The sequence below is a fragment of the Acomys russatus genome, chromosome 12 (assembly GCF_903995435.1).
Source record: "Acomys russatus chromosome 12, mAcoRus1.1, whole genome shotgun sequence".
NCBI lineage: Eukaryota > Metazoa > Chordata > Mammalia > Rodentia > Muridae > Acomys > Acomys russatus.
The window spans coordinates 54,829,590-54,855,735 of NC_067148.1; the positions used below are offsets into that span (position 1 = coordinate 54,829,590).

At 46.7% G+C, this 26,146-nt stretch overlaps 1 protein-coding gene across 2 annotated transcripts in view; it reads right to left on the minus strand.

Annotated features, from left to right (window-relative positions):
* Mtcl1 (microtubule crosslinking factor 1) overlaps nt 1–26,146 on the minus strand; it is a 110,319-nt gene that overhangs the window by 71,062 nt on the left and 13,111 nt on the right. For both annotated transcript variants that reach the window (XM_051154458.1, XM_051154459.1), the window contains exons 2-3: nt 25,900–26,124; nt 23,765–23,923 (exon numbers count right to left, since the gene is read on the minus strand). In XM_051154458.1, coding sequence (XP_051010415.1) covers nt 23,765–23,923; nt 25,900–26,124 — 384 coding nt within the window. The remainder of the gene's footprint in view (nt 1–23,764; nt 23,924–25,899; nt 26,125–26,146) is intronic.

The following is a 26,146-nucleotide window of genomic DNA, read 5'->3' on the forward strand; positions in this document are numbered from 1 at the left end:
ATTTTCTCCAAATAGGGATTGGTAAATTACCTCACTGTCAACAAAAAAAAAAAGGGAGGGAGGGCAAATGTTTTCCTAAACTGAAGCAGACATGTTTACTATTGAAAGAATGCTTTTTGGCCAACCTCCTTTGTGCAGAGCTTACTGGAGGGGAGGCCCTGAGGCAGAATTCTGCTACACAACCACCAAAGTAGTGAGGTCTTGGGAGTCTTAGCTCCATGGAGGCAGAGAGAAGGGAGAGACAAGGTGACACCAGGACTCTTGGTGTGGCGGCTGACTGGGGTGCCTGGTCATCTTCTGAGGAGGCGTGGCCGAGGTTAGGCCTGAAGACGCAGAGGAGGATCAGAGGAGGATCGATGGCCTTCGCAGCACAACTCAGGCTTGACAAAAGGATCATTCAACGCCACAAACCCGACTGGGGTCAGGGGCACTATAGCACAGAGCCCATATCAAAAGGCAGAAATAATAGAGGCCCCTAGCGTGTTGCTCGGGCTGTCTACTGTTGGGGAGAGGCATGAGAGGGGGGCAGGGCAAAAGTCGCTGCAAACAAAGTGCCACCAAAAGGAAGGAGCAGTCAGATAGGAACAGACAACACAGGCCACTGATTCTGTGCTTGTTGCGTGCTGGGTCTCAGATCAGGTCCCATGAGGGCACGGGCTGGTGCACAGTTTAATGTCTCTGCCCTACTGCAGTGTCGTGAGTGGGCCTGTGACCCTGTGACCTGTGAGGAAGATATTGTTCAAGTCCTTACTCCGACAGCACTGATTGTAACCTTGTTCAGGAAAAGGGGTCCCAACGGTGCAATCAAGTTAGGATGGCGCTCTGCTGGAGGTTGGTGAACTCAGTCCACCGTGGCTGAGATCCTCAGACACAAAGGGAAGAGAGACGCACACTTGGAGGTTATGCAACACCGTGGGCACACAGAGAGAAAGGCTGAGATTCAGTAGAGGCCGACACTGGAGCGATGCAGCTATGGTAGGAATGACCAGGATGGCTGGCACTAACAGAAGCAAAGAAAAGCATAAACTCTGCTGTACAGCCTTCAGTGAGCACGGCCCAGCCGCCACCTTGACTTCAGGCTCCTAATCCCCAGGACTATTGTCTGGTTTTAAAGGCCACCAGTTTGTAGTTTGTTGTCCCAGTAGCCGGAAAGTCACAGAGCCGGCACCGTGAAGCAGGTAGCGCCTGAGGAGCACGCTAGGGAAGGTGTCAACAGTCCAAAAGCTGACTGTCCTCTCAGATTTCCATCGGGAAGGCCAGGCCAATGTGGGACACTAAAATGAATGGGTGCTGTGATCCAAAGCAGGCTCTGGCAACAAGGCCAGGGTGAGGAGAGAGACGGGGGCTGGCCCCTGCAGGATCTCCTGCTTGGTCTTCAACTGGTTGCCCTGTTCCCAGAAGAAAAGGGGTCCCTATAGATTTAACCAGCAGTAAGAGGAGGCCCTACTAGAGTAACTTGGACCTGTCCCTTTGCGGCCAGGGTCCTTCTATTTAGCTGCTGTCTGTCAGTTATATTGGGCCAGAGGCTGAAGGTGATGCTCCAATGTTATAGAGAATTTTGGGTGACTGTTCAAGGCAGCAAACTGTCTCTGTCATCTTCTCATTTGGGAAGCTGCTAACCTGCACTCCATGTCTACTCAGATAATTAATTTTATTCCTTCTCAAGTCTCTGATGGGGTTGAAGACCAGATAGTTTAGTTTTACAATTAAGTTTAGTTATTTAGGGGCTAAGGTGTTTTTTAGGTCTAGATAGAGGTTTTAAGTTGATAATGATGAGATATGATAGATATTGATTTACATTCAGAATTTTACATGCATCAAGATAGGAAAGATGTTTTCTTCAAGGCTGCCAAATGCAAATAGCCAAAACACTAAGATTGTAACATTTATATAATTCCTGATTGTTGCATGGTTCTTCTTTCTGTAAGTAGTTTATTGTATATATGTGTAAAAACACAAATTTATATGTAAAAAATTATTTAATAAAAAAATGTTAGGAGGCAGAGGCAGGCGGATCTCTGTGAGTTCAAGACCAGCCTAGTCTACAAAGTGAGTCCAGGGCAGCCAAGGCTACACAGAGAAACCTTGTCTCCAAAAACAAAACAACAACAACAAAAAAATTAAACTTGCCGGACGGTGGTGGTACACGCCTTTAATCTCAGCACTCGGGAGGCAGAGGCAGGTGGATTGATGTGAGTTCAAGTCCAGCCTGGTCTACAAAGTGAGTTCCGGACAGCCAAGGCTACACAGTGAAACCCTGTCTTGAAACCCCCCCAAAAAAATATGTTTAAAAAAAAGAGAGAATACCTGCCTCCACTGCTGTGAGCGTGTACCATTGCTTTTTGCTCAGCTTTTGCATTTACACAAAACTACACTTAAAGTCACTAAACATCAGAGGTTGCCTATAAGAGTCCTAAAGAGGTCAGCCCAACTTAAAAAAAAAAAAAAAAAAAGTCCCACTGTTTGTATACCTAACCCTTAGTAATTCATTTATTTAGCAAATTGCCTAGAAAGCGGATCATCCATACAGGAGAAATAGACAGGCATTCTGCTCAGACTGATAAAGCCTATTTGATTCAAGAAGCTAATTGCGTGAGTCAAACATTCAATTGCATTAGGATATAGTCTTGATCTTGCAGCATATAGCATAAGGATGAAGCTCATAAGTTTAAGCACAATGTAATTTTTTTTTTTTGTAAAGTAGACAAACCTTAAGCTTATAGCTTGATAATCTTTTTTTCTGAGACAGGGTTTCTCTGTGTAGCCCTGGCTGTCCTGGACTCACTTTGTAGAACAAGCTGGCCTCGAACTCACAGCAATCCATCTGTCTCTGCCTCCCAAGTGCTGGGATTAAAAGCGTGCACCACCATGCCTGGCAGCACAATGTAATTTAAAAATCTATTCTTTAAGATTTATTTATTTATGTATATGAGTGTTCTGTCTTTCTGTATATCTACATGACAGAAAAGGACATCAGATCCCATTATAGATGCCCCATGGTCATGAGGTACCATGTGGCTGCTGGGAATTGAACTCAGGACCCCTGGAAGAACAACCAGTGCTCTTAACCATTGAGCCATCTCTCCAGCCCCTGAGTCTCTAGTCTTAAAAAGTGTCATGGAATGGTGGAAAAGGGCACCAACTGACAGAACACAATTCTCAGCATGTGTAAGTGACATACGTAATGCCTTGACTGTGGTCATAAGGATATCCCAATTAAGAAAAATAAAAGGATTGGACATGGTAGCACATGTCCTGCAGAATCATGTGGATCTCTATGAGTTCCAGGCCAGCCAAGGCTATAGTGAGACCCAAAACTCACCAAAAAAACACCAACTATAAACACAACAAGACACAAACACATGGCAGGGCGCTCTGGTCAGAAGCCAACTGAAGGAGAACGCAAGGTGAGATCACAAGCATGGTCTCAGCAAAAGCAAAAATTAAAGTCTAGAAGTCGCCACTGTGAAAAATTATCTGCCATTACCTAAGAAAACAGTGCATATAAACAACTCGACTGGACATTTCTCCAAAGATGAGTAAATGGTCAATAAACACAAACATCAGTAGACACCAACAAAGTATGAGACCTTCACAGTCACAAAACTGGCTACCATTCAAAATGAAAGAAAATAAGCCAGGTGAGAAAGTACACGCCTTTAATCCCAGCACTCAGGAAACAGAGGCAGGGGGATCTCTGAGTTCAAGGCCACCCTGGTCTACATAGATAGCCACAGCCCAGGGCTGTCTCAAAAACCAGTGAAACAATATCAGTAAAGGTTTAAGCAGGATGTTGGAGAAATTAGCACCGTGGTTCGCCACTGGTCACAATGTGAAATGGTACAGCCACTGTGGAAAATATCATGTATGTCCTCCAAACTTTAAAAGCAAAGCTGCCGTAAAATCCAGCAGTTCCACCCCTAGACAGACAGACAACAGGATCAGAAGTGGGGCTCCCTCGCCCACTCTTGCTCATAGTATGATAGACGTAGGGGCAATTCTTGTGTCCATCAACTAACAGGCACACAAAAATGTGCCATAATCACCAATGAGTCGTCATTAGTCCCTGAAAAGAGTGGTAACACTGATCCACGGGGCCACGTCACACGACTGCCCATAGAGAACACTACGCCGAGCAGAATAAGCTAATAAACCCCCAGGCGGAGCACCTGCTGCGCATCTGCACATGTGACGGTACAATCCCAAGCATTTTCAAAAGCAGCAGCAAACCTTCAGGTGATGGAAGTCTACCACAAAAGATACCTGCGCGCTATGACTGCGTAGCTTTGCCTACTCAAAAATAAACAATATATGCAAGCTGCATGAACGGAAGACTTTATGAATTATTATGGGCTCCCCCTGCGCTTGCTATTCTTTGTTCCACGGTTTGTTTGAAAAAGCAAAGGATTCAACTGTGCTAAATGGCATTTGTGTGGCTATCTGACGTTTGCTTTCCAAAAGTCAACATATAGGGTGGGACAGTGATAACGGGGAGGGATAGACAAGCAAGACCGGAACTCTGACAGTAGCTGGGCATGGCTGCAGGTCCTTGCACGTTCACTGTGCTGTTCTCTCCAATGGTGTACAAATTTGAAAATTTCCATGACTAAAATAAAAAAAAAATAGAATAAAATCCAGTGAACTTCCACTTGTGTAAACTACTCCTACCTCTCTAACTGTGACCCTGAGAAGGTTGGGGGCAGGGGTCTTTCGGTGGCATCAGCCCCTAGGGATGAGCTGGCTCACTGGTTCAGTAGCAGGGATTCTGAGCTACTTCAGAACTCCCAGGTAACCATGGCAACTCTGGAGAGGTCAAGGGAAGCCGGACTTCCCAGAAGGCCCCACACTGCTTAGCAGCTTCCCTGTGACCTCACATCCTCTGAGCAAGCTCACCTGCCGGAGCAGGCCCAACTCAGAGCTCCACCAAGCCAAGAGCGCACAACCCTGGCTTCTAGCTGCCCCAAGCCAGCTTGTTTCCAAAGCCATTTAAGTCTCCATTAACTTGATTTGATGAGTTCCTGGACGGCCACCAAGTGCTCTGAGAAATAAAGCCTCAAACAGCAAGCACATCATAATTTAAGCACAGCCATTACTGGTCCCTGCGTCTGTGTAGCTTTGGCAGCACAGTAAATCACTTCTGTTTTTGTCTGTTCCCCTCGCATCCTGCCTGCTTTCTGTGTGCATTGCTTGGTGTTCAGTTGCGGTTTCTCTGCAGCTGTTTTTCCATATACTTTCTTTACCCAACGACCTTTTACCTGGTTGCATAATCTGCTGTTGCGATCCATACTGGTCTAGTTCCTTCTGTGAGTGAAGCTAACAGTAACCCACCCTTTAAACACCTGGAGTGCTAACAATGGAATCAAAGGTACTTGCTATATTCTAAGTAATTTCTTTCAAGTTAGGAAAGCAGAGGATGAACCAGAGGACACTGATGAATGGCTGAAATCAGTGTCCTCATTAATTCTCCCTGGAAGGTTGGGAAGGGGACAGCCAGACACAATTACTATGGGTTAATTAACACCACTGTAATTAGCCAGGGTCTTGGAGACCACACCTCTGACTTCATCAGACAACCCCAAACTCCCTTACTCATCCACATCAAATTCTCTGCTAAAACCACATCAAAAAAAAGCACATCAAACTGTGCTGCACACTGGACACCCTCCTGGGGCTTAAGAAATGCTTGGCCCTGCTGCCTAGTTCTGTAAAAGCAGAGTTTAGGGTTGTTCCCGGAAATGATTCAATCAATGGTGAGAAACCCTAAGAGGAAAAGACAACAACAAGAAAACAAACAAACAAACAAACTGGTTTCAGGTTCCCTTAGAATGCAATGAACAGAAGAGCAAGTACAAAAGGCATTAAGAACAAAAGGGACCACAGTGCCTGCCCTGAGCCACCCCGCTTCCTGCAACTCTGCTACTTCCTAAATCAATTATCCAAGATTCCCCGCTCCTTAATCTCCCTGGGCCCTCGGGTATCTGACTGATAGGGGTGATAAAACAATTGATCAGCAGCCAGCTTGCCTCAGAGGGTTGTTAAGTGCAAATAAAGCCAATACTGGGCCATTATCTCACTCTCAAGGAGTTCTCCCAGCTTAAGCTGATTCTCCAGAGCTGAGCACATTGAGAAAAGCTACACCTAGAGTTTAAAGTTCCCAGCACACAGGAACGACAGCATTTAAGGAGAGGGAATGCTAACTGTTCCACTATGGAAAAGCATCAAAGAATACTATCCTCCATAAATACATATAAAATATTATGGCAATTTTTAAAAAGAATGCAAGACTAGAAGCTCATACATCTCAAAGTTTGAAAAATAATTTTTAAAATGTTCTGTTTTTTAAAAAAGAAGAAGACAACGACTGGAAACTGGTGTGGGGGCACATGCCTTCAATCCCAGCACTGAGGCGACAGAGGCAAGAGGGTCTCAGTCTGGAGTCGAGCCTAGTTCTACACAGAGTTCCAGGACAGCCAGGGCTACAGAGCTACATAGTGAGGCCCTGTCAGGGGAGGCCGGGAGTCAACAACTGGATTTTAGTTAGTAGGACCCAAAATATACAAATGTGGGTTAAAAGTATACCATATAGTTAAAAGTTGTTGGGTTTTTTCCCCCCAATTTATTTATTTATTTATTAGGTATACAGTGTTTTGCCTTTATGTAGGCCTCCAGGCCAGAAGAGGGCACCAGATCTCATAGATGGTTGTGAGTCACCATGTGGTTGCTGGGTATGGAACTCAGGATGTTTGGAAGGGCAGTCAGTGTTCTTAACCTCTCAGCCATCTCTCCGGCCTGCTACTTAGTTGTTTTTGTTTTTTATAATTTATTTTTAGGGGGCTGGAGAGATGGCTCAGAGGTTAAGAGCACTGGCTGTTCCTCCAAATGTCCAAAGTTCAATTCCCAGCAAACACATGGTGGCTCACAACCATCTACAATGAGATCTGGTGTCCTCTTCTGGAGAGCAAGCACACATGCAGGCAGAATACTGTATAAATAATAAATAAAATCTTAAAAAAAAAAAAAAAAAAGATTTGGGGCTGGAGAGATGGCTCAGTGATTAAGAGCACAGTCTGCTCTTCCAAAGGTCATGAGTTCAATTCCCAGCAACCACATGGTGGCTCACAACCATCTGTAATGTGATCTGATGTCCTCCTCTGCCTGCAGATGTACATGGAGGCAGAGCACTGTATACATAATAGTAAATAAATAAATCTTTTTAAAAAAGATTTATTTTTAGAGTGTATGCATGTATATGCAAGCATGTATATATGTGTGTGTGTATCTGTGCATATGCGTGCAAGCATGCGTGTGTGCGTGCGCAGGTGAGCACAAGGCAAAGCAGGTCACAGTGGGTGTCAGATCCCCTGGAGTTGGAGTAAAAGGCATTTGTGGGGCACCTGGTATGGATGTTGGAAATCCATTTTGGCTGCTATGGAAGAGAAGCGAGTGAGCACCTTTAGCCAAAGCGCCTCTCCAGCGCCTCCAAACCCCGCCGAAGGAGACAATGTCCATTTTATAGGGAGACAGCATTGTTTTAAGTGCCATGAAAAAGAAGCGTGACTCCAGAGAGATCTTAGGGTGGCCCTTTGTACTGGCATACAGACTCCCTTCTGAGCCCAGGCCTGGAAAACAGGGCTCCACAAGGCCTTTTGTTCCCGTGACCTTGGCTACTCCTGAGCCACAGTCCACAGGGGGATACAGTCAGGTCATCCCAGCAACACAGTGACAGATGCCTGAACTCTCAGGAGCACCCACAGCCACGCTTGTTGCCCATACAGTTTAATTTGTAAACTGGACACACTAAGAAATTCAGAACAGTAAAACAACAGGTTGGACGCGGTGGCACACCAAGTCCCAGCACTTGGGAGCCAGAAGCATGTGGATGTGTCTCTCTGAGTTCAAAGCCAGCCTGGTCCACACAGTGAGTTCCAGGACAACCAGGTCTACACAGAGGCTCTGTCTAAGCTTAACTCCCTGGCCCATGTCCTTTATTACATGTCCAGACGGAGCCTTAATGCATGAACTCAGAAAAACCCTTTTGTGAACACTGGCTGTTCTACCATCTGGTTTGTAAAATAAAGGTCAGCCCCAGCATCTTGTATGTGAACATTGTGGTTCCAGAACCTCAGGTTCTCAGGAAAGAGAACAAGAGTCCAGCATGACCCCCTCAGCGTTGCACGGCCATCACACCTGCCTCCAGCCTTTTAAAAAACAAAAAAAAAACAATGTCCTAATTTTTTTTTTTTAATTTTGAGATCTGTGAATCTTGCTTTCTTTTTTCTTTTCTTTTCTTTCTTTTCCTCCTCCTCCTCCTCCTCCTCCTCCTCCTCCTCCTTTTTCTTCTTCTTCTTCATTTTATTTATTTATTTTTGGGGTTTTTTGAGGCTGGGTTTCTCTGTATGTAGCCCTGGCTGTCCTGGAACCCGCTTTGTAGACCAGGCTGGCCTCCAACTCAGACTCTACTGCCTCTTTCACCCACGTGCTAAGATTAAAGGCATGCACCACCACCACTGGCTGCATTCATTCTTTTTTTATTAAATTGCCATAATATTTGCACATATTTATGGAGTATAGGATGATTTAGTGTGTTTCCACAATGGTACAGTCGGCATTCCCTCTCCTTAAATACTGTCATTTCCATGTGCTGAGATCTTCACAGTCTTAGGCCCAGCTCTCACTATGCTCAGCTCTGGAGAATGAGCTTGGAGAACTCCTTGGGCCCAGTACTGGCTTTATTTGCACTTCACAGGAGCGTTCTGTGTCCCGTGTGCTCTCAGGTTGCTACCTCAGGAAGTATTCAGGTGTGAAATTCATTACGGTTTACACAAGGGAACCACAATGCATGCACACCAAGCCTCACTTATTTCACAGTGCACACTCACGCACGAACACCTCTGAGATCAGTCATGGTGCACGCTCACGGACAAACACACCTGAGACCAGTCATGACCAATGGCTGGTCATGGTCTCACTGGCTGCAGGTGTGGTTTTAATGACAGACTTTCTCATCTCTGTCCATGTCAGTGACAAATGCTTTGTCCCCAGAAGTAGCTATTGCCGGCTGTTTGTGTGACGTGGGCTATTTAATGTCCAATAGAACTGTAGGAGTCTTCATCTTCCTCTCTTTATCTTGGACACATGTAGCTCTAACACAGATCAGTAGACAGCTGTACACATGCCAAACATATACCCACATGGTTTCTGTGAGTCTCTCTTTAGGAGAGAGAAAGACATTTTGATTATTAAAAAGTTTCTTGGTCCACCCCACTAGATTCACTGCTATTCACCGAGTACGGACCTCTTGGCCAAGGTTGTGTGTCCTGGGAGTGAGATCCTACTTGCCCTGGGGTTCAATTTTCTGACCAATTTGGGTGAACATGCCCCACCCAAATCACTGGGTTGCCCAGAGGAGAACAAAGACAGGCGCTTAGATCACTGTGAGCCACACCCAGTGGCTCAGGGAGCTTTCGGCTGGCAGTGGCAGCTCTGGCCCTCCCACCTCCGCTGGAGTTCCCAGAAATGTGCCCAGGGAGAGGCCACCTCAGCTGTCAGCATCCTTAACTCTTCCCGGTGCAAGAAATGCACTCTGCTGCCCTAATCTCATGGCCCTTCCCCCCGCCCTTCAAAAGATGGGAGTCTCTCGGGCTAATCACTGCGACCCACATCTTTAATCCCAGCACTGAGGAGGCAGAGGCAGGTGGATCGGTGTGAGTTCGAGGCCAGCCTGGGATACAGAGTGAGTCCCAGGACAGCCAGGGATACACAGAGAGACTCCGACTTGAAAAACCATAGAGAGAGTTAGACCTGCTGGCTATCCTCAGATTTACTATGTACCTGGCCTGATGGGATGCCTTAAAGGAGGAAGGCAGAGGGGGCAGCTCCTCACTGACCACCTTGTGACAGGTCCCAGGACTGTCACATTCCACCTGATATGACAGGACCACATGCCACCAGAGGATCTATCTACTCCAGGAGGGAAAGGCAGAAAAGAGTTGAAAACCAAGATGGTGGCGAGGGGAGTCAGTTTCCGATGAACTTCAGACACAGGTCACCTTCCTGCACTCTAGAAGCTGGCCTCTGATTTGTAATTAATGGTGAGAGAGTGACAGTGTGTTATTGTCCTTTACAGCTTCTGAAGTCATAAAACTATAAGCCCAAGACTGCACTTAGTGACTCACTGACTACATACTGCAGCTACGATGTCTAGGCTCCACTTTGATACAAAGAGGTCATCTGTCCAAACAAGGCACTCCTAATAAGGCCTCAACCTTGTAAAGCACCAGACTGGGGGTGTTTTATCCTTCTTGACTCTAAGCAGGCACTCCCCCCCCCCATGTGGGACACACCTGAACTACAAAGGGGGCGATGTACACTGTTGTTGAACATAGACGGACCTGAAGGCATTATGAAAGCCACGGGTGCCTGGTCACACCTCAGAGGACCCTGAGTTATTGCCTGGGTGTTATTGCCAGGAGTCTGCAAAGACAGCCAGGGTTTCTGATATGCAACCAGGGCCAAATAGCACAGGGCCAGAGGAGTGAATCCTTCAAAGACATTTTACTCTTTCCCCACCTGAGAAACCCAGGCTACAAAAAGGAACTTGCTCCAGGAAGTCCCTCTGGGTGGCACCACAATCCTCCTACAAAGCTCCAGGTATCACCTTGATTATTTCACGGGCAACCTTGCAAGGCTTTGCGAAAAGTGAACGGAGTGTCTGCTACTTGCTGCTCATCTGGCTGATTTTAAAAAACCAACCGAAAGCCGAGCGTGGTAGTACATGCCTTTAATCCCAGCACTCGAGAAGCAGGGGCAGGTGAATCATTATGAGCTCGAGGCCAGCCTAGTCTGCAAAACGAGTCTAGGACAGCCAAGGCTATACAGAGAGACCCTGTCTTGAAAGGGGAAAAAAAAAAAAAAAAAAAAAACCCGAACAAACAAAACCGCAGGCCCGCCCCTGAGAAAATGCACAATTATCAATTATTAATCTTCAGATTCTAGAAAAGAGCTGAGGTACAAGATGTGAGACCAGATGCAAGCCTGAAAGGAAGAACATGGCTTTAAGGTGCAAAAACGAGGCCTCTCCGGCCACTTCTGTCATGTTCCCACAGTCAGGTCGAACAAGCTCTTCCAGAGGGAAAAACCCAGAAACCCCTGCTGATGCCTCAGTTAATACACTTGGACAACAACTTGGCTTTTGCATGCACCTGCCTGAGTCAACGGCTCTCAACAGGGGGCAAGCTGACCCCCAACCCTGCTCCAACACACTGAGTATTATTTGAAGACAATCTTGCCGGCCCCATACTTGGAGCTGTAGCAGTGCTGATGGCACTAGAGACGCAGTTAGGTGACTGGCATCTCATGGAAGCCCCTACCACAAAGAAGTCCTATCCAAAATGCCATGCATTCAGAGGCTGAGCAAGCCTGATCTAAGCAAATAACTCAAAATGGATACCTCCTACAACCACACTCCCTCACACACACCACACCATGATGTTTCCGTGCGGCGCCATGACACGTGGGCATCAATGCTTGGGTGCTCACAGAACAGCATTTGTTTACAAATAAGCCCAATCAACCCTTGACAAAATGCATATATCCAGATCCCTTAACACAGACAGGGGATGGTTGGTGTGCCTTCAGAATTTCAAAGCTGAATAGCTTAGCCACATCCCCACGGTGACTCAGGTTCACTGGGAAGAATGTCCCTTCCTACTCTCCACCCACAGGAATGCCGGTGGGCGTGGGTTGCAGTGCTGTCCTGTCACTCAACGTGTGTTAGAACGGGATCCTGTGGCATACGGGTACACCTCTACCTATTCGCATGTTTCTTATATTTTAATTAATCCATGGAAGATTTTTCAGCAATTAGTTTATATTTCTCTCATGCAGGAGAAAACTATGACACTATCCATATGAATAAATACTCAACAAATCACCAAGAAGCTGGTCTCTGCCCACCACCATAGCCAAGGTTATCTGGCAGTCCCCTAGAGGAGTCCCCCACCACCAAACACGCTTCTCGACTCTGTTAGTCCCCTCCCTCCCACTCCTCCCACTGGAAGGGATGAAACCAAATGCCATGGGGGAACTTCCCACAAGCACCCCAGCTGCTTAGAATTAAATGATAAACACAAATAGGTGTTTAATAAGTGGACACTGTTCTGCCTGGGCAGCCAGCTCACACTAGCACCCAGAGATGAACAGCAGCCGGACACTGACGCCAACCGTCTGATGAGTAGTACCCCCACATTTCCCACATCCCCTGAGCCTAGTGAAACGGCTGCGGGCCGCAAGGAAGTACAAGCAAGCCCTCATCCCTACACAGATTCCTTCATTAACACAATGAACCAAGTTGTACAAATTAAGAAGGAAGAAAAGTGCTGTCCTTTCTCGGAAGCTCCTCTCCAGGTCAGAAAGTAGGTGCACTGAGACAGGTTCTCACTGTGTAGTCCTGGCTGGCCTGGAACTCTAGCATATAGACCAGACTGTCCTCCAATTCACAGATCTGCCTGCCTGTCTCCCTAGTGCTGGGATTGAAGTGTGCATGACCACGCCTGGTTTGTTTTAATTAGTCTTTTTTTTTTTTTTCAAGACAGGGTCTCTCTGTGTAGCCTTGGCTGTCTTGGACTAACTTTGCAGACCAGGCTGGCCTCAAACTCAGTGATCCACCTGCCTGCCTCTGCCTCCTGAGTGCTGGGATTACAGGCATGCACTACCATGCCCAGCTTTTTTCTATGTTTTGGTTTTTTGGGTTTTTTTTCTTGCAGGTTCCATTCTGATGGATAACACACTGAAGCATTGCCTTCTGTTATCAAAAATTCTCATTAAAAGGGGGATGAGGGCTGGAAAGGAGAAAGTGGCTAGGGATCCCTTGAATCCTGGGAAAGACTGCAAACCTCACTGATGCCCTGAGGCAGCCAATCCAAAGACACTGCTGTCGCCTCGAGCAGCCACCTGGGTGAGGCGAGGCTCCACCAGCTCCCGGGCCAACTGGCATTGCCTGACCCCAGTGGAGCATGACTGAAATATTCAGGAGCCTGACAAACAGAAAGAGCTCTGCTTACCACTGACCAAACATGAAGCTTTTGTGATTCATAGGCCTCGTCAAAAAAGTGGGCTTAACCTACAGTAGAGTTCCTGGCTCGCACTGACTGTCCTAGGCTAATAATTTACAGAAGCAGAAATCCCTTATAAAGAGATTTTTAAATAATGGCACGGCAAGCCAGGCACTGGTGGACATGTCTTTAGTCTCAGCACTCAGGAGGCAGAGACAAGAGGATCTCTATATTTTCTAGGCCAGCCTGGTCTATAAATCAAGAGTTTCAGGACAGCCATTACATAGAGAAACCCCGTTTAAAAAAAAAAAGAGAGAGAGAACAAATAAACAAAAATTATAATAATGACATGGCTGTTTCTTGAGCCAAAGTGACAAGTTTTTAATGGTTACCTGACAGGCAGGAGAGGGAAACAAGTATATACCACAAGGCAAAAAAAAAAAAAAAAAAAAAAAAAAAAAAAAAATCCCAGGAGGGGTCAGATCTTAGCTGCCTACACAACATAGCTAGAAAACAACTCACTACGGAAGAATCAAGCTTGCATGGTTTCTTAGAAAACCAGGAAACAGCCACACAAACATATGCAGACAATTTGTTGTTTGTTCGTTTGTTTTCTGAGAATGCAGCTTGCAGTGTCTTCTTCCTCCCCCATGGTGCTACCCTGGGCTTTAGGGAGTCCCAGAAGGCTTTCTTACAAAGGAATGGTTGATCACATCACTGGCTATTGATAATAATTTGACCTTTACTTATCGTTTTGCCCCCCAAAGTTAGAGATGGCACATAGCCCCACATGATAAGTGTCTTAGTCAGGGTTTCTACTGCTGTGATAAAACACCATGAATAAAAAAAAAGCCGGGGAGGGAAGCGTTTATCTGACTTACACTCCCAGATTGCTGTTCACCAGGAACTCACACAGGGCAGGAACCTGGAGGCAGATGCAGAGGCTAGGGCTTGCTCCTCATGGCTTGCTCAGCTGCTTTCTTTTGTTGTTGTTGTTGTTTTTTGGTTTTTTGAGACAGGGTCTCTCTGTGTAGCCTTGGCTGTCCTGGACTTGCTTTATAGACCAGGCTGGCCTCAAACTCACAGTGATCCGCCTGCCTCTGCCTCTTGAGTATTTTCTTATAGAACCCAAGAGAGCTGGGTGTGGTGGTGAATGCCTTTAATCCCAGCACTCTGGAGGCAGAGGCAGGTAGATCGATGTGGGTTCAAGGCCAGCCTGGTCTACAAAGAGAGTTCTAGGACAGCCAGGGCTACACAGAGAAACCCTGTCTCAAAACACCCCTCCCCCCCAAAAAAATACAATAATCATATAATGGTTTCATTATATGGTAACAACTGTTGAAAGGAGTCTGGAATATTACAGAAAGCTTCTATAAGGAGCTGGTGTTTCCAGGAGAATTTTAAGGAAGGTGCAAGGCTGCTGGTAGAGGGGTGGTCAGGAACAGAAGGCACAATCCAAGGCCCTGAGGTGCAACCAGTGGAGCAAGGTTCATACTCCTGTGACAGGGAGAGCCCTCCCTCTTTCCTCACCCTGTACTGTCCTCATTACATGAAACAGTCTTTCTAACGACAAATAAAAGTTAATTATACAGACAAGTGTCAATGGGTCACAGGGAGGGATAGCGTCCTTTCTCCAACACCTGAGGATAGACCAGAGCTGCCTATTGCATACCCCGCCTTGACGCTGGTTCCAGAGGCCTCGCCTGGAGTTCTGACCCTACTGTTCAACCTCTAGCTACAGTGAAGATGTTCAAGGGAGCTATGGAGGAGGAAGGTTGGGCTCAAGGGAGTACCCCCTTCCCCTTGGCTGCAGATGACTGGAGACCATTCAGAGCACCCAGACCTGGGCTTCCTTGCTTTGCCCTGGGAGGGTAGGCCCAAGTCCCTAGGAACCCTTCAGGCTTAGATGCTCAACAGATCTGACACTGTAAAAGTCCCACAAAGGCCAACGTACTAACAATCTGTTTTGGAGCCGGTGGTGCTTCTGGAAAATGCTGGAACCTTCCAAAGGTGGAAAGTCACGATGGTACACCCTTGAAGAGGACCTTAGAATATCGGTCTGTGCCTCTGCCTCTCTTTTTCTCAACCACCATGAGATAAACAGCTTCGTGCCAGCCCGCGCTCCTCTACGAGTTTTCACTTCAGCACAGGCCACAAGGACCATGGGTTGAGATCTCTACATCTAAGAATCAAGGTAACTCTTTCTTCCTGTAAGCCAATTATCTCAAGTTTTGCTTTTTTTTTTGTTTTTTTTTTTTTTTCAGAATTGGAGAACACAGACAGATGACCATCCCTTAGGTCGTGGTGCAGACCTTGCACACAGACGAGGCACAACTCACACAGACGAGACACACACTCAGAGTTTGTGCTAACCTCGGCCTTCCCCAGTCTCCTCTCCGGCACGCTCTCTTTATTGTAAGAAAAACCAAACAAGGTGTTAGCAAAATCTTTAACAACCAAACTCAATGAACTAACATAACCTGAGAAACCGGAACATTCCAAATACCTGAGCGGGCCAAACACCTTTCCTCCTGAATCTCTGCCATAGTCCCTGTGCAAAATCAAATAGCCCAGCATGCACACAGCACAGGGGCCGGCTGAGCCACCCCAGGAGGGTACCGGGGCTGTCGCAGGTCAGTTCCTGGCCTCAGAGGCTTTGATACCAATCTGCCTCTAGCGAACTTACAGCTCCTGGACTGAGGGTACACACTCTTCCAGCCAGCCAACGACAGCTTAAGCATGCAAAAATATTTATGCCGTGTCTTTCTGTGGCTGGTGCCTGTTAAAATTCTCTGTGAGTCTCTGAACTCTGCATTTCCCAACTGGGAACATCTGCCCTGTTGTCTGGATAAAAATATAGAAAGGGCTCAAGAGGAGCAGTGGGAAAGGTGGTTTCTCTGCAGGCCCCAGACACTGTACACACGCACATAAAAGACAGACATACACACACACACACACACACACACACACACACACACACACAGAGAGAGAGAGAGAGACGAGACAGATAGGTAAATACACACACACACACACACAAAGGAGAAAGACAGACAGACACCAGAGGCCGCCTCTTCTCAAGTTCCTATATTAGGGAAAAAGCTTAACCAGACACCATTTATTCCTTTTCCTCCCTCTCTCCAACCCACTTTATTCCATTATTAACTTAACAGGACACACAACTGGCATATCACTTAAGTTACCAGATTTCTCCCCCTTCCTATATTTTAGCTGGAGCGTCCCCGCCATCCACTCCCACACACAGGCGCACACAAAGGCATACCGAGACTCGGGGAAGGAAACCAGAGGCCACTTTATTCCTTCACAGCTGGCCTGAGTGAGCGCAGAGTGCCTGCATTTGGACTTACTACTTTCTGATCCGGGGGGACGGTGATCTGACCCAAGACAACCGGTGACCTACGGAGTAGCCCAGGGAAAACTTTATCACCTCTGCTTGCGAGGGGAACTGTAAGCTCTAGAAACACCAGTGGTGATATTGCACTGTAGTGGAAGGGTAATAGCTGTTTGTTATTTCTGCATTACCTACACCTCCAGACCTCCCAGCCATCAGACAGTCTGAAAATAACAGCACATAAACAAAGTCCTAGCTTGGAAGACTAGACATCCAAGGACAGACAGAGAGTAGACGCTATGACACAGCACAAGCAGGAGGACCAAGCTGAAGAGGGTGGGGGCTGAGTGTGGCAGGGACGAGAGGGAGGTGGCATGCAGACCCAGAGCCAGGTGCTGAGGAGAGACAAGACCACCACTTGAAGCTCCGGAAGTTGCTACTCAGGGAATGTCCACTGAGCCCCATAGTTACATGCCATTTAGCCAACACAGTGTGTCAAGCTACTGTGACCCTTTTTCCCAACGTGTAGCCAAAATGTTCAATAAAACACAATAAACAAAAATTTCTATTTAGCTGAACTTGGGCGGTGGGGAAGACAAGATTTGTCTAGTGTCAAAAATGAGTAAGGGGTTGAAACCCAGCAGTTAGCACAAGAATGTGTATTAGGGGAGTATGGCAACGGTAGACTTCCTAGGCCCTCAGAGAGAGGGGGGGCAACAATAGATTTCCTAGGCCCTCAGAGAGGTGGGGGAGGCAACGTAGGCTTCCTAGGCCCTCGGGGGGGGGGGGCAACAATAGATTTCCTAGGCCCTCAGAAAGGGAGGGGAGGCAATGGTAGACTTCCTAGGCCCTCAGAGAGAGGGGGGAGGCAACGGTAGACTTCCTAGGCCCTCAGAAGGGGGGGCAACAGTAGACTTCCTAGGCCCTCAGAGAGGGGGGGCAACAGTAGACTTCCTAGGCCCTCAGAGGGGGGGGGAGACAACAGTAGACTTCCTAGGCCCTCAGAGAGGGGGGGAGGCAACAGTAGACTTCCTAGGCCCTGGGGGGGGGGGAACAGTAGACTTTCTAGGCCCTGAGGGGGGGGCATGGTGCGCTGAGGGAATTCGAACACAAAGGGAAAACTGGAAAATCCGTTGGGGAGGAGAGTGAGGTCCTTACTCAGGAGCCTGGAATGGAAAAGAATCTCTTCAGGCGCAAAGACGATCAAGGCGTAAACTGCACGCAGCTTGGATGGGCAGATTGACACATGCCACCCTAACACATGCCAGACATGAAGATCTATCTCTGATTAATAGCGAGGCTATGATGGCGACAATGCTACTGCTAGGGACACTCACTTATATCAACACAGAGAAGCCAGAGTCGGCGCCCAGCCGGATGCTCCACCATTACTAACTAGAAGTCACAGTACTGCAAGGTACAGAGGAGAAAAGGAAACGTCGATATCACACAGCCATAGACCCTGAGACCTACAACAGCAGCCTGCCTGCAGGAGGTGCTGGTGTGGCAGTGGCACAAAGGTTGCAGACGTAACCAAGCATTGTTGGATTGGACTGAAGACCTAAGACTGCTAAGGTGGCCAAGGACCTGAGGCAAGTGAAGATAGGTCATGAGCCTAAGCGGCCTAGAGGAAAACCTAACAATAATATTCTGCTAAAGGAGCGTAGCAGTAAAATGACTCCTAATGATAATCACTATACCCATAAAGCAGGGCATCACTCAATGCTCATCAGAGAAGTTTCTTCTTACAGTAGATGGGAATAAACAGAGATCCACAAACAGACAATGTAGAGACAGTGAGAGATTTTGGAGCCCGCAATTCTAAACGGGATATCTTCATCAACTCTCTCATCTCAGATCTCAGGGATCTATTCAGCAGCAGCAGAAAGACTGTAGGAGGCACACACTAAACTAAGGTGATAATAATAGTGGGGGTGGAGGGGAGTTGGTTAGCTCTTCAGGGATAATAATTTTAAATGTAAATTAAACATGCACATGAAATACCTGAGTCAAATTTTTTTGTTTGTTTGGTTTTGGTTTTGGTTTTGGTTTTTGAGACAGGGTTTCTCTGTGTAGCCTTGGCTGTCCTGGACTCACTTTGTAGACCAGGCTGGCCTCGAACTCACAGCGATCTGCCTGCCTCTGCCTCCCGAGTGCTGGAATTAAAGGCGTGCACCACCACGTCCGGCTCTGAGTCAAATTATTAACAGAAACAGAATGTATAGTGTCCCAACTAAGAGAGAAAACATGAGAATTAAAAAATTCAAAGAAAAGCCAACATTTATAAAAAGAAAGAAACAAACAAACGAAAAAATGCATTAAAAACAAACAACGTAAGATTCGATTGAAATAAAATGACACATCTATTAATAGCCACAATGACATAAATGGATTAAATTCCTTGGTTCAATAGTACTTCTCAGATGTCATTTCAAAAAATATGGTTATATTCTAGTTCATAAAAATAACCTAATCACAGAAAACCAGAATCTAAAAGAACCACAGAAAACCTATCCCAGGCAAATGCATTTACTAGAGATGAGAAAATGAGAAAAGTTGAAACTTTATAGCAAAAGTTAGTAAAATAGGATAAAGAAGTCATTGCCACCAGCCAGTCTACAAAGTAAGTCCAGGGTAGCAATGACTATAAGAGAAACCTTGTCTAAAAAAAAAAAAAAAGCACTGCCAAATGATGAGAATAATTTATCACAAAATGTCCTAAATCTATTTGCTTTTTTGGTGGTTGGTTGGTTGGTTTTGGAAACATCTTTCTCTGTATAGCCCTGATTGTAAACCAGGCTGACCTTGAACTTGGAGATCGGCCTGCCTCTGCCTCCCAAGTGCTGGAATCACATGAAAATCTCCATCTAGACTTGGGGTATCTAACCACCCGTTTAGCTAGCACTGACCCAGCACGGACATCACACCCAGGCAGGGAAGGCGGCCTACGGAAGCCCGCAGCTTCAATTAAATAAGACACATAAGGCCATTTGTTTGAACTCAGCTCCTACAGTCCAGCTAATGTCCCACACACCACACTCCAGGAGACTGAACCTTCAAATCCACAAGCAATGAGACAAACCCACCTACTGCGGTGACAACGCCCTCTGCATGTCCCCTCACAGGACACTATGAGGCTTCTCTTTCCCTGTTCATGTTCTACAAACCCACTGTTCTGCTCCGGTCCAGTGGGAGGTCTCATCCTGTTTTATGAAACGGAAACCATCCCAAATCTCAGAATCACAATTACAGACCGAAAGGATCTGATGTTCAGTTTGTCTTTTAGCATTCCTTTTCCACAGCAAAGCTTCCCTGGGATGACATATTTCTGTCCTTTGGAATTGCCAACCGATTTATGCCTAGTATATAACTGTATTCAAAAGGCTGGTGGAGGACTTACTGTAGAATAAAAAAAACAAGAGCCAGGCGGTGCTGGCGCATGACTTTAATCCCAGCACTCTGGAAGCAGGGGCAGGCGGATCACTCTGAGTTTGAGGCCAGCCTGGTCTACAAAGTGAGCCCAGGATAGCCATGTCTGTTACACAGAGGAAAAGAAAGAAAGAAAGAAAGACAGACAGACAAACAGACATAAGGGCAGCCGTCTTTGAAAAGGAGAAGCTAAGCTGCATTTACACACTTTTCGCTTCTGAGATGCCGTGCCAGAGTTGAGAAGAAACAACACTGGGGAGTCCGGGAGAGCAACTGCTTGAACTCTGCACCAGGCCAAAGAGGAGAGAGTCAAGGCTTCCTCAGGCAGGGCAACAGGAACAAGCAAGCCTTGGAAGCGAGCGGGAGACCGAGCCAAGTAGCTCAGCCATTTTGCCTTCCTGCCTTTCAGTGGGGAAAGTGAGTTTCCCATGACACATCTGTTTTCATCTAAAGAGGACAAGAAGGGAAAGTCAGTCCTTCATCATTCTCTTGACAACCTTTTCCCAGTGCGGAGTCTGCATCCTGGGTGGGGGAAGGACAGGGACAGAAAGAGTGAGGGCCAGATAGTACTGGTCCCCCTGTGTCATCCCAAAAGGTCAACCCACTGAGAGCCCAGGCAAGTTTGTTTAAGACTTAAAGGGACCTTGTCAGATCTCTGGGAAGTAAAGGAGAAAAAGCCTAGAAACCGTGCATACTTTATAACGCACACAGTCAGCCCACATCACACTTTATAACACACACAGTCAGCCCACATCACACTTTATAACGCACACAGTCAGCCCACATCACACTTTATAACACACACAGTCGGCCCACATCACACTTTATAACGCACACAGTCGGCCCACATCACACTTTATAACACACACAGTCAGCCCACATCACACTTTATAACGCACACAGTCGGTCCACATCACACTTTATAACGCACACAGTCGGCCCACATCACACTTTAGAACACACACAGTCAGCCCACATCACACTTTATAACACACACACAGTCAGCCCACATCACACTTTATAACATACACAGTCGGTCCACATCACACTTTATAACGCACACAGTCGGTCCACATCATACTTTATAACACACATAATCGGCCCACATCATCGGCCAACAAGTTAATAAGTATGATAGAAAAAAAGAAACCTTTTTGACAGAGGTTGAGATTCACGTAGCATAAAACCAACCATTTCAAGACTATCTGGTTCCAAAACATACCCAAGGCAATTCCAAACCCTTAGACAGCTGGCCCTTTCCACCCATAAACTACCAGAAATTCATCTAATGAATAAGATTTTGGAGAGCCAATTATCAGTGAAAGAGCAGAACAGAATCCAAAGCTGGTGGCAAATCACTGAAGATGGGCAAGAGGGGCAGTGACTGTTGCCACCAAAAGCCCCGGGGAACTTCAGGATGCCAGGACAGGCAGAGGAGGCTTATAGTAATGGACCGGTTTGGTAACATCTAACAGGCCCCTGAATTATGAAACCCAAAGAGCTTTTCTGAAGGAGTGTGCACAGCAGGGCTACTTGGGTCCTCTGAGGCCTGGCGGCTCCACACAGGACTCTGATGTTCAGGAGCAGGAAAAGCCCTTGCATTTTTAGGTTGTCATTCACCATTTACACAGTGTCAGAGGTGAACAACAAAGAGAAAACTTACCAGAGCTGAAGCCAACTGTGCATTTAGCTTAAAAAACAAAAACAAAAAAACAAAAAAAAAACCAAAAACAAAAACAAAAAAAACCAAAAAACCATCTGCAGAGACAACAGCTGGCGTGTCCCAGTAATCTCTCTTCAACCACCTCGCAACCCCACACGCCCTGGCTCCAATATCTCCATCTCTCCCTGTGTCCAGCACCCTCTGCCAGGGTCAAACTCTCCCCTATGTTATACAACCCCTCAAAAGTTTGAGATAAAAATACCCTCCCACCAGACTGGCTGCAACTCCAGCCCCACCCCAACTGAGCAATCCCTCTGCATCATTTTAACCCACAGGGAAAGGCTGGTCCCTCCACTCCTTCCATCTACCTGTGCCAGCATCAGGCTCCGAGACGACCCCCTGCTTCCTCCCAGCCTTGCTTTTAACGTCAAAAGCAACAGCGATCATTTCTTCCTCCCAAAGGATCCCAAGTCTTACACAAAAATCCATTTAAACATATGAAGACTCTTCCCTTGCTTAAAATATGTAGTCAGTCATCTACACCATGTGTTCCACCAACCAGGGGCATAATGGAGTATAATATATTCCACACACATACACAAAAAACCTGCTGTCAACCTTATTACACAGACTAGATTTTTTTATAATTAATCCCTAAGCAACATAACCACTATTTATATAGTGAGTATATTGTACTAGACATTATGAATAGTGCAGAAGTGATTTAAAGTATGTCAAAGTGTCAAAATACTATACATTTTATGTAAGAGACTTGAACGTCTATGGACTTCAATTTCTGTGGGGCTTCTGGAACCTCTTGGTATTACTATATATGTAAGTATTATTTATGTATGCATGCACATGTGCTATATGAATGTATACAATTACAACATGTTTAGTTACATACTAATACCAAAACGTTTTTCAAGATCAATCTCGTAAAATAGACTCCTGAGTTATTTTCCGTGCACACAGATAGGGCCTGACCTGTGAAACACAGAGCAGTTTTGGAAAACATAAACCAAAGGAAAAGCAGACCATGAAAGGTGCCCGAGACAGTGAACCAAGCAACAGATTCACGCATGGAGACCAAACAACCCTCCCTAGCCCCCCGGAGCCTGAATGTGCTCCCAGCAGCTGGCTCGGTGTTATCTGTGTTGGTTCCCTCACTCAGCATGTGTCAGGCACAAGGATCCTACAGAGAGCCAAGCAGGCGAGCCCCTGCCCCTGTTCAATGGAGCACACATTACAGAGGAACATAAGCGGAAAAACGGGACTCATGAGAGATAACAGATAGTATGTTCTGAGCCAGTATGGCCATGGGCAAAGGTGGTGGGGACACAGGAGGTGGCGGCATCGCTGCTTTGAAGTGACCTGTGTTCTGCTACACAAACTTGGGCACCCTGAGGGAGGGTAGTGCACACCTGAACCAGCCTTCCTCAGGACTTCTTCATCGGTAGGCAGAGTGTTTTCCAAGAACAGACTCAGTTTCAATGTTACCGCAAAGTCGAAAAGAAAAGTCAAGCCAGGATTTACATTGCTATATGCAAATGAAATGCTTTTTCTAGACCACTTTGCTAGAATAATCATTCTGTAGCTTAGAAAACATCTACGGCTATATATAGATGTCTATGTTTGACTCATATTGGCTGAATGATACATAGATATGTGTGTGCAAGTGAGCATGTGTGTGTAGCACATATCTGTTTACAGAGGGCTTCTTTGCTGTTGTTTTGAGACAGGGTCTAACTATGTATGTAGGCTTGGGGGGCCAGGAGCTGGCTATGTAGACCAGGCTGGCCTTGAACTCGTAAGAGATCTGCCCATCTCAGCCTCCTGAGTACTGAGGCTAAAAGGCGTGAGCCATCAAGCCCAGGCATTACCGAGTTTTGATGGACAAACAAAATATACCCCCTCCCCCCAGTTCACTAGGAAAGATTCCGGGTTGGGGGAGGGGAGTGGCTGTTTAATTCTGTACTCTAGCAATAATAACCCTGCACACTGAAGGGACTGGTAGCCCACTCGTTTGAACAGAAATGACAACATATGAATTTAGACTAGAGTTCCAAGGCCTTCTCTGTAAAAGGCCAGGTAGCACATATTTCAGGCTTTGCAAGCAAGCAATCGGCACTCTGTGTCCCACAATCTTCTTTGCATCTGTGTGTTCATGTGGCCTGTTTTCTGTTTGTCTCCCAGCCCAAAAATGAGGTGTGGGGAGTCCCTAATTCCTAAGAGGCCAGTCAAAGTCCTGTCCCCTCGCCTCTGCCTTACCTCTCTCAGTTTCTCCAGTTCACTCTGGAGGGCCTGTCGGGATATCTCCACCTCAATCATCTGCTGCCGGAGTGTGTCATTGTCGTCCTCGGCCTTGGCGCGCTTCTCCTCCACCGTCTCCAGTTCGTGGTGTAACCTCACGGACACGTCTTTGGCTACCTGCGTTGGACACGCGGGGATCATCTCAGGACATGACATCTGGGGGCGGGGGGCGCTAAGGGAATAGTCAGACCCCCTCAGAGGCAGAATCATTAAGTAGTGTAGTTGTAGCAAGAATGCAGGAAATATGTGACAGACCTATATTTAACAGACACGTTGAGCATCTCTGATCCAAAATTCCAACATCTGAGATGCACCAAAATCTGAGCCATTTTCAGACCCCAAACACTTTGAATAAAGAATACTGTCTTTGCCGGGCATGGTGGCGCATGCCTTTAATCCCAGCACTCGGGGAAGCAGAGGTAGGTGGATGACTGTGAGTTCAAGGCCAGGCTGGTCTACAAGAGTGAGTCGAGGACAATCAAGATAACACAGAGAAACCTTGTCTCAAAAAGACAAATACTGTCTTAGCTAGTGTCTTTATTGCTATGATAAAACACCATGACCAAAAACAACTTGGGGAGGAAAAGGTTTATTTCACTTCTAGTTCCAAATCACAGGGCAGAAACTCAAGGCAGAGACCTGGAGGCAGGAGCTGATGTAGAGGCACAGAGAGTGCTGTTTATTGACTTGTTCCCATGGGTTGCCAGTCTTTTTTCTTTTCTTTTCTTTCTTTCTTTTTTTGCGGTGTGTGTGTGTGTGTGTGTGTGTGTGTGTGTATGTGGTTTTTTCAAGACAGCATTTCTCTGTGTAGCCTTGGCCTTGGCTGTCCTGGATTCACTGTATAGACCAGGCTGGCCTTGAACTCACAAAGATCCGCCTGCCTCCCGAGTGCTGGGATTAGAGGGGTGCACCACCAAGCCTGGCTCAGTCTGCTTTCTTAATACCATGCAGGGCCACCTGCTTAGGGATGGCACCACCCACAATGGCTGGGCTCTCCTCATCAACATCAGTCAAATGTCCTACAGACCCATCCTCATCCTATGGAAGTCTTTTCTCAACTGAGAATCCCTCTTTCTCGGAGGTATCTATCTTGTGTCAAGCTAAGAAAAAAATATGGAGCACAGATACGCGATAAATAATTTAACCCAGAAACTACATTATGAAGGAGAACATGGCTTTCACGGTGACAAAGCCTGCGCAGGGCTGCCTCCTCACAGAGCATCATCAGAATGCCAATCTTCCTGGCACTCACATGCTTCCGGGCAAACAATGTTTAAACTAGAACCAATAAAAAAGTGAAAATTCTGTATGGAGTGATTGGTCCATATAGTCAAGTTTTTAAAGATGGCTTCTGTGGCTCCAGTGTGGTTAAAACCTTGCAATGTTCACAGCAATTAGACTTTTACTTCTTTTTTAAATTGTTATTTACTTTACTTTTATGTGCATGGGTGTTTGGCCTGCATGTTTTGCATGTAGTGCCCACGGAGGCCGGGAGAGAGTGCCAGATGCCCCAGCACTGAAGTTATAGATGGTCGAAAGCCACCGTGCAGGTGCTGGGAACAGAACCTAGGTCCTCTGCCAAAGCAGCCAGTGCTCGGGACTGCTGAGCCTTCCCTCCAGCCCAAAGTTCCTTTACTTTCTAACAGTCAATGAGGAAAGACTGTGAGAAAACTATAACCCACCCTCTTGGCCTGGAGTACACGCTGTATAATCCACTTCTAGATCAGTGACTGAACAATAAGACCATGACAGCTCTGCGGTCCACAAAGTAAGCAAGGGTGGGGAAGAGTCTGGGATTCCTCCTCGGCCCCTTCAACCAGTGGCTCTCATTCTCTCTGGCTCTCTTTTAAGATTTATTTATTTTTATGTGTAGAGGTATTTTGCCGACATTCATTTCTGGTGCCCACTGAGACCAGAAGAGGGCATCATTACATCATGGAAACTGACTTACAGATGGGTTGTAAGCTGCCCTGTGGATGCTGGGAATGGGACCCAGGACCTCTCCAAGAGCAGTAAGGAAAAAAGTGCTGTGTGGGCACCTGGAGTTACGGTCTCAGGCTCCTAGGAATCGGGTGCTGAGAGACCTCACTCACCTTCAAGTCCTGCTCCAGGCTTCGGATAAGTTCCCCATCCACCTGCCCTGTTTCTGCCACTTTCAGGCTTTTCTGCTCGGCCTTCCTGAGTCGGTACTGCAGGATCCTGCAGTTCTTGTTGGCCCGATCCAGCTCTCTCCGGAGCTCCTGCAGCTGGTAACCGTCCTCTTCCAGGTAGCTGTCCCTCATCTCTTCCATCTCTGCACGGAGCTCATCCAGCTCGTCCTAGGAATGCAGACAGGGAAGG